The sequence below is a fragment of the Aegilops tauschii genome, chromosome 7 (genome assembly GCF_002575655.3).
Source record: "Aegilops tauschii subsp. strangulata cultivar AL8/78 chromosome 7, Aet v6.0, whole genome shotgun sequence".
Classification (NCBI taxonomy): domain Eukaryota; kingdom Viridiplantae; phylum Streptophyta; class Magnoliopsida; order Poales; family Poaceae; genus Aegilops; species Aegilops tauschii.
The window spans coordinates 385,685,739-385,693,657 of NC_053041.3; the positions used below are offsets into that span (position 1 = coordinate 385,685,739).

The 7,919-nt window shown below is 42.6% G+C and overlaps 1 protein-coding gene across 2 annotated transcripts; it reads right to left on the reverse strand.

The window, feature by feature from the left end:
* LOC109761648 (monodehydroascorbate reductase 5, chlorplastic) lies at nucleotides 1-5,603 on the reverse strand. Of its 2 annotated transcripts, none has more exons than XM_020320467.4 (17): nucleotides 5,366-5,603; nucleotides 5,088-5,274; nucleotides 4,867-4,966; nucleotides 4,447-4,524; nucleotides 4,035-4,106; nucleotides 3,817-3,935; nucleotides 3,473-3,557; nucleotides 3,228-3,317; nucleotides 3,017-3,118; nucleotides 2,836-2,925; nucleotides 1,830-1,910; nucleotides 1,387-1,458; nucleotides 1,216-1,310; nucleotides 1,052-1,140; nucleotides 890-952; nucleotides 766-809; nucleotides 1-413 (listed from the first exon to the last, which is right to left on the reverse strand). In XM_020320467.4, the coding sequence occupies exons 1-17, from the start codon at nucleotides 5,373-5,375 to the stop codon at nucleotides 300-302; spliced, it is 1,491 nt and encodes a 496-aa protein (XP_020176056.1). In that variant the 5' UTR covers nucleotides 5,376-5,603; the 3' UTR covers nucleotides 1-299. The 2 variants fall into 2 exon arrangements, with proteins under 2 accessions (XP_020176056.1, XP_020176055.1); XM_020320466.4 differs by having other exon boundaries at nucleotides 5,088-5,298; nucleotides 5,366-5,524.
* Nucleotides 5,604-7,919: the final 2,316 nt, after the last annotated feature.

Here is a 7,919-nt window from a genome sequence, read left to right on the forward strand (position 1 = left end):
TGGCGGATGATCATAAGTTTTATTAATGTGCCTATAGTTTATACCACCCAATGTTCAAACCTGCAAAAGAAAATATTCCCATTCCATCATATCTTCCTCAACCCCTCAAAAGGGTGGTCAAAGTTTATGCCAAGCTAGAAAATGGCGACTGAGGGGCATCTAGGAAAATTACAAACCCCGCATAGAACGGATACTATGGCCGCATTATTGTCATCGTAGTCCTGACTTTTCAAAATAAGCTGCAGTCCCAAACTGAAGAGGCCATATGTGTTGACAACTAGTTAAACAAAAGAGCCAGACTAAAGAGAGCTTCTCGCGATCTCTAATGCATCTTCGACTGAAGTCGCACTCTTGAGCTTAGCTTTGTCGACAATGGGCTGTGATCTCGCGAGCTTTGGAAGAAGCGAGAATTCCTGAAATATTGCAGAGATGTTGTTAGGAATCCGGAATGGTTCTTATAAATGAAGTCCAGAATTGAAATACAATAGGAATTGCAAGTTCTTTGGTCATGGCAAGATTTCTCTTCAAGACTAGAGATTTTTTGTCCTCTCAATTATTTAGCATGATTGTAACTTAAACTGATTAATAAACTCTTTCCACAGAAAAGAAGGCCATCGCAAGTTTTTGTGTGTGTGTGTGTGTGTGAATAAGGGTCATGGCAAGGCATATGTGCTATCATTTAAATGGCTACTATCTCGGTATTAAGTCCAGTAGAAGTTGCAAGAAGATATTGCCATGTTGAAGGTGTTGTCCGCATTTTATTACCTCTGGGGTTCCACTCTCAAGGAAAACACCCTTCAATCGACTATCTGCAAGATATAACAAGGTAAAAGATTGTCATAAAGAAGTCCAACTGAGAGTAATGATAAATATTGAAAACAACAATTACCAGAGTCGATCCAGAAGGTAGCAATTTTAGGATCAAAGTTCCCTACTTCAATTGTTTCACCAACTGCGTAGTGAACAAGAGAGGACACAGATTTTGTGATTATTGATGTTCAATAACAAGGATCAACATTATAAGGTAGAAATTGGAAAGGGGCAACCATACCGTTATCTCCGTAGAATTGCCACCAAATTTTCCTGGAGCTTCCTTCATACTCAAAAACTCGAGAATAGAAATACGGAAGGTAGTCATACCTACATCAGAGATGGCAAATCAAGCACAGCACCAGTAGGTAAACTGATAGATACACCTTATAACCATTAACTTACGCTTTTGCCTGGGATGTTAACAGTGTTTCTATACAATGTTGTGCAGACTTTCTGGCATGATCCACATGCTCCACTCGAGCTATTCTATCATACATCTGTAGAAAAGCTCACAGAAAGTTGTATTCTGGGATCCAACATTTCCTTATTTGAGATAAATGCACAGAAACCTACCTTGAGCGGAAAAGCTGCCACATCTCCAATAGCAAAGATGCTAGGTATACTTGTTCTAAACATGGAATCAACCTACAAAGAAGAACCAACAGATCATCTAAGGGTGACAAAATTCAGACAGCAGCACATCTTTTACAAGGAAAGTGTAATGACAGTAGAGGTGACAGAGCTGAATCACTAAATTGATATCAAAGGTCTAACTGGAAAAATCATCTAATTTACTTTATGCATTGTTATAATTAATAAATACATCTAATCTTATCACTACTACAGGTACAAAATGACAAAGCAAGCAGTCCCTTAAACCTTCAAGCAACTAGAGAGGGTAAAACCACAACTTGGTGTCCAATAGAGAACAATAATGACCCATGCTACTAACATACATCATACTGCAGAGTATAGTCAAATCAAATAAGGTTCATTAACTTCTGGATGGAACAAACCTCTATTCCACCAACTTCGATGTTAACTCCCACAGCTTCGAAGGGGCTGACAGATGGTTTTGCTCCTATACCAACAATAACCTGCATTACATTGTAATGTCAACATAAGAAGATCTCATGATATGAATCCATACGGTTTCAGTAGTTTAAGAATACGTACATAAGAAGATAATATCAAATATAATAAATAGTAGCTGATGCTCCTACTGATAATATAATAAACTGTATGTAACTTCTGTTGCCTCAGCAGACATTTGATCACGACACACATTTTGGGCTAATACTACCGTTCACCAAACAGAGGCTGGCGCCAACAATATCCAACCACGACCAGCAGGGTTTCTAAGCAGATTAGTTTGTGGACAGCGAGAACAATACTGAGTCTGATTCTTGAGAAATCAAGTTGGTTTCCTAATCAAAGATTTAAAAGACTTCCTCATTCTCCCCCTCTCTTCCCCTCCACTAGAGCCACCACCATCAGCATTACCATGAAACCTCCATACTGAAAACTCGGCATTTTCTACCCATCACACACCAGAACTTACTGGTTTCCAGAATTTAGGACTTTGCTTGTCAGTCTAGTTTATTAGCTAACCATAAAATGTACTCCCTCCGTTCCGAATTACTTGTCGCAGGTATGGATGTATCTAGATGTATTTTAGTTCTAGATACATCCATTTCTGCGACGAGTAATTTAGAACGGAGGGAGTAGAAGGATAGACACCTATCATAGACTCTACTTCACTTCTGAGGAATTAGGTTGTCTACATGCTTTCTACTAAGAGGATTTCAAAGATAAGTTGGTTATTATCAAATGCCTTTCAAACATAATATCAAGTGGATCTAAGTGGTCATAATCTTGTCATTAAATAATCTAATATAACGGGTGCTCTTAATAAGGCCAAGACCAACAGTGGGAACTCAAATGCAGGAATCTCGATGATTTTCATGGTTTAGGATTTGGTACTGCAGCATAAGAACGTGTTGAGAAAATAAAGATCGTAACTGTATCAGCTTCAACAACAGAACCATCTTTAAGTATAGCTGAAGACACCCTTCCATCAGAGCCAGCATCAAGTTTGTCAATAAGAGCTCCCTGGATACCATAAATATACACATTCAACATGATATAGTAGGAAAAATCAAGACAAACAAATGATGTTAACGGATTGGTGGAACTCTGTCACCTTTACGAATTTAACGCCATTTTGCTCATACAGTTCCTCATACTTCTTAGCAAGGGAAGGCGTAAACAATCTTGGCATTATGTGATCTTCTGGGAATATTATCTATATACAAAGCAATTTTAGTTATACAACTGGCACTTGCAATGCATAAAGAGAATAAAAACATGCTTCAGATATATCAGAACTGAAGAAAATAAGATAGTGTCGTTACAGTTGTGTCAAGATTCCAGCCACAAGCTGCAGCAGCCACCTCCATGCCAATATAGCCCCCACCAATAACAACAATTTTCTTTGCTTTTCCCTACCAAATTAACCCAAATATCAGTTCAGCAGAAAAGTTAAAAGTGTGAATATACAAAACAAGGAATAATTTTAGATCACTATTGTCATGTCGCACGAGAGAAACCTATTTTAGTACATGAGAAACATCTATCGTTATTTTTGTACTGAGCATACCAATGAAGATACTAGAGAATCAGCATCAGCAACATCACGTATATAGTGAACTCCAGGTAAGTCTCCTCCAATTTTCTCAGGTAGTCTGAAACAAGCATCAACATTACAAGCACGAATAAGCAATGACGAAATTCATGAAAACCATGTGAAATGTACAAGGCTTCTATATCTACTTGTTCAGTTTATTGCATCATTGCAAAAGCGTGGGAATTTTATTTACCTTGCCTCTTAGGAGCACAAAGTTATAGCAGGAATTGGTATCATGGTAACTTGGTAAGGATATTACAATCTGGTTTTCCACATTAAAACCACTACTAATATATGCATAATGGATTGTGATATACCTTGCAGCTGCACAACCAGTAGAAATGATAAGTGACCCATACTTCAGAATTTTCCCTGATGAAGTTTTCAAGGTCTGTGTTTTGCCATCAAATGCTTCAACTGGATCCTCATACAGCACCTTTCAGAAAGGAGAAATGGTTTCAGACCAAGGGGATTCTTGTATTATTATGCAACACACTAAACAAAAAAAGGACAGTAGCATCAAGTTCATAACTACCTCTATGCCATTCTCCTTGTACCATTCAGCAGTCTGCCTCTGGCCACCAGATCCAACACAGGTATGGAATCCCTGCCACAAGAGAAACATTCGAGTTTTAAGGCTGCATGCCTGCATTTGCAGATTTTATCTTGATGCTGAACTATGCAGGACACCAATGTACCATATAAGCTAAAAGAATGCTAATTCACGGATAGCAACAAATGATGACAGTGTAATGTTTACATATTGGAGTAGATTTCACTCAAGTCGGAACAAATGACATGGTGATGACTTAAGTAAATTTCTGTCCATTATTACGTCAAGAATGCTCAACAGAGAAAGAGGTTAAAAAGATTGGTAATCCCAAATCAACAGACTATCACTACTGTCACTTCCTGTTGTTAAATTGTCCAAACTCCAAAGTACTTACAGGTAGGCGTGCCGGCTTCTTTTCTGGTGGAAACAGATAGCCTTTGGTCAGTGCCGGTCGCTCGTATGGTGGAACAGCCTGCACCACAACAAGCACACACCATCAGAAATCAGCACACATAGGCTCAAAAGAAAAATGTGGAAGTACTGGTAGTTTCTAGTACGTCCACATATTATACTCCCTCCGTTCATTATTATAAGATGTTTTGGATATTTCAATATGGACTACGTAGGGACTGAAATGAGTGAACAAAAACAGTAAAACTTGTCTATATACATCTGATTCAGAAAAAAAGTTAGAACATCTTATAATAGTGAACGGATGGAATAGCAATTACAGAACAAAATTATGCGCTGGGCAGGGAATAACAATGAAGAATCCACTTGTGTAATTAATTAACTGATGCGCGATGGGCATTACCTCTTTGGAGACGATGCAGAGGCGGCCGTCGGCCATGCCATGCTCGACGAACGTCCTGGCCGCGTAGCCCGCCGCGTTCCCGCCGCCCACGATCACGTACCTGCAGATGGTCGATACATGAACCGTAAGTAGGGACAGGCTTGGCAGAGGACAAGGACTGAAGCAGCCGGACTCGGATCAAGAGAGCCTGGCCTAGGGGGTAAGAGGGAGGGAGCACCCACTCGCGGTTCTGGTTGTCAAAGACGGCGGCCGCGACGGAGCAGTTCCTCCTGCGGGTGGCCGCCGATGCGAGGGCGCCGCCTCCGGCGCCAAGGCGTCGCAGCGCCCAGGACGTCTGCGAGTAGCACCCCATCCCCGCCGCCGCCGCTGCCGCCGCGGAAGCCATCTGCGCCGCCTTTCGCCGGAGAGCTAGAGCCACCTCCAAGGAAAAAACTGACCAACGGGCGGCGAATCAGAACTCGGAAGGGTTTGGGGGGAGCTGCGGGGTCGCGACGAGAACCTGAAGTCATGGCCTCTCCCCACAGGCGGCGCTTATAGGAGAGGGAGCGAGTAGAGGGAATAGTTTAATGGTGGGGGAGGCTCTCAAAGGGACGCTGGCCGTTGCGGCGGGCCAAGGGGCGGGACGGCGACGACGAACGGGCAGATCAGACGGACGGACTGGGGAGAGAAGACGCTCCACGTGTACTCTAGTTTTTTTTTTGCTAATCTGCCCTCCTAGAATGTTTAATTGCGTGTCATGCCACTTGAGATTGGTCATGTTTGTATTTTTATACAGCAAGAATAGACTTTATTAGCACACTTAGATCATTCAACTCAACAAAATTGCCTTGCCTTGCTAGTTATAGTAGTAATAATATATTGATCATTTTAAAAACTATGATGCTTTTTGTGAATGATGGTCAAAAAAATTTACAGGACCAAGGAAGGGCTACATCAGGTAAAGAATAAGGATAACACACAAAAAATTACATTGATTCATTTCAATAGACAAAACAAGTCCGAAGGATAAGATCATCACCACATCTCATAAGCAGAATGTACAGCTCTTCGAGATCGTCGACACATCCTCATGTTATTGTTATCCTTGTCACAGCAATTGAACTAAAGGATAAGATCATCAACACATCTCCAAAGCAGAATGTGCAACACTTCAAGATCATATCAAAAAAACATGGCATTTTCTTGCTTCCAAATGTTCCAGTGGACACCATTAATTATTGTAGATCGTACGTTGTTGTTACGGTTGTTACTCTAGATTTCTCCACCGAAGGTGGTTGGCCAGGCTGGTAGTGACGGATCTTGGATCCCACTATTAGCGCACCGGCGGCGAGTTGGGGAGACATAGTCACCGGTGAAAACCGAGCCGACTCCGGTCATGGCGGGCGATGGCGGCGTCTACGTCGTTACCTTGATGAAGGCATCATCAAGCAACTATCATCAACCTGCTCGTGCCGCTCCGGGAGAAATCCTAAAATCACCGGATCGGACGATGGCGGCGCTACGGTGTCGTGTTCCCTATTGGGGGCATCGTTTGTGGAGCGGCGCCGGATGGAAGAGGCGTGAGGTGGTGTGGTGTGCCTTCTCTCGCGTCGACGACGACGGGTCTCGGCGGCATGGAGCAGTGGGGTCTCGCCGGTGGGTGATGATGGACGAGCGCAGGATGGTGGCGTTGTCTGGCATCGTGGTGGCGTCGACGACAGCTAGACCGGCAAGGTAGATGCAGCAGTACAACACTAAAGATGGATTGGTGGCAGGTGACTGCGGCGGCCTCATACCCGGCAGGCGTCCTGGTTGAGGAGTGCGTCGGACTGGTGGGTGCCCCATACCCGGCAGGAGTCCTGGTTGGGACCTCAGGTCTTAGATGTTAGGTTTGGCTGCGAGGTCTGTTTGGTATTAGGCCCAGACTATCAGCATCCCTTCATCAACTGGGTAGGAGTAGCGCCAGATGTTGCCTTAGACGGTGGCTTTAGTCTTATTGTTGTATGACTTTGTAAAATCTTGTGTGAATAATTAATAAAGTGGCTGCATGCATCGTCCAGATGCAGAGGCCAGGGGTCCTCCTTCTTTTCTAAAAATAAAAATAAAAATAAGCAGTTTAGATTGCATCTTCATGTGGTATCTTCGGAAGGGAGTGGTGCTAACCAAAGATAACCTTGCCCGTCGCAACTGGCATGGAAGCAAGAAGTGTGGCTTTTGTACTCATGAGACAATCAGACACCCCTTTTTCCAGTGCAAGTTTGCGCATTCTACATGGTCAATCATCCAAATAACATCTAATCTTTATCCGCCCATAGGTGTTCCCAATATTTTTGGTCATTGGCTGGATGGTATTCCTTATAGATTGAAAACGCTAATAAGGGTGGGCGCTTATGTCTTATTATGGTCGATTTGGCTATGTAGAAATGATCTGATTTTTAATGACAAAAACTATTTTCCTTTGCGGGTTATTTTTCGTTGTACGCAATCGCTTCGTACGTGGTCTATGCTTCACCATATGGAGTTCCAACCGATGTTCAAGGCGGTGTGTACGCAATTGGAGCGAGTGACCATGGAGGTCTTTTCCCAACATGGGTGGCAACATAACCTCCGTATCGGCCCATCACCTCCTTCGACATAGGCATAGTGACGGTCCTATTTGACTCTACTAGTGCCGATATGCCAACTTTTTATTTTCTTTCGGACTGTTTATGCTTGGCTGTGTGCATCCTAACTATGCAGAAGCCGAGTATTGCTCATCATGATTTGTATCTTCTTGATGCTATATTTTGAGTTAATAAAAACGTCCTTTATAAAAAAAGCAGTTTAGATTGCTCCAAATAGGTTGCAGAAGAAAACATTAGATTAATGTGTTATCAGTTTCCAGAGACAAGTAAAAAAGGCACCGATCATACCTAGCAATGCACCTCCTAAACTTGCGCTCATTAGTGAATAGCTTATTTCAAAGCTAGCCAAATGAACATGCAACATTTATTTGGCGAGTAAGTCTTCCATATAGCCATGACCCATGGATCATTAAGCCTACTTGCAAAGGCAACGTCATATGCCGATCTCGT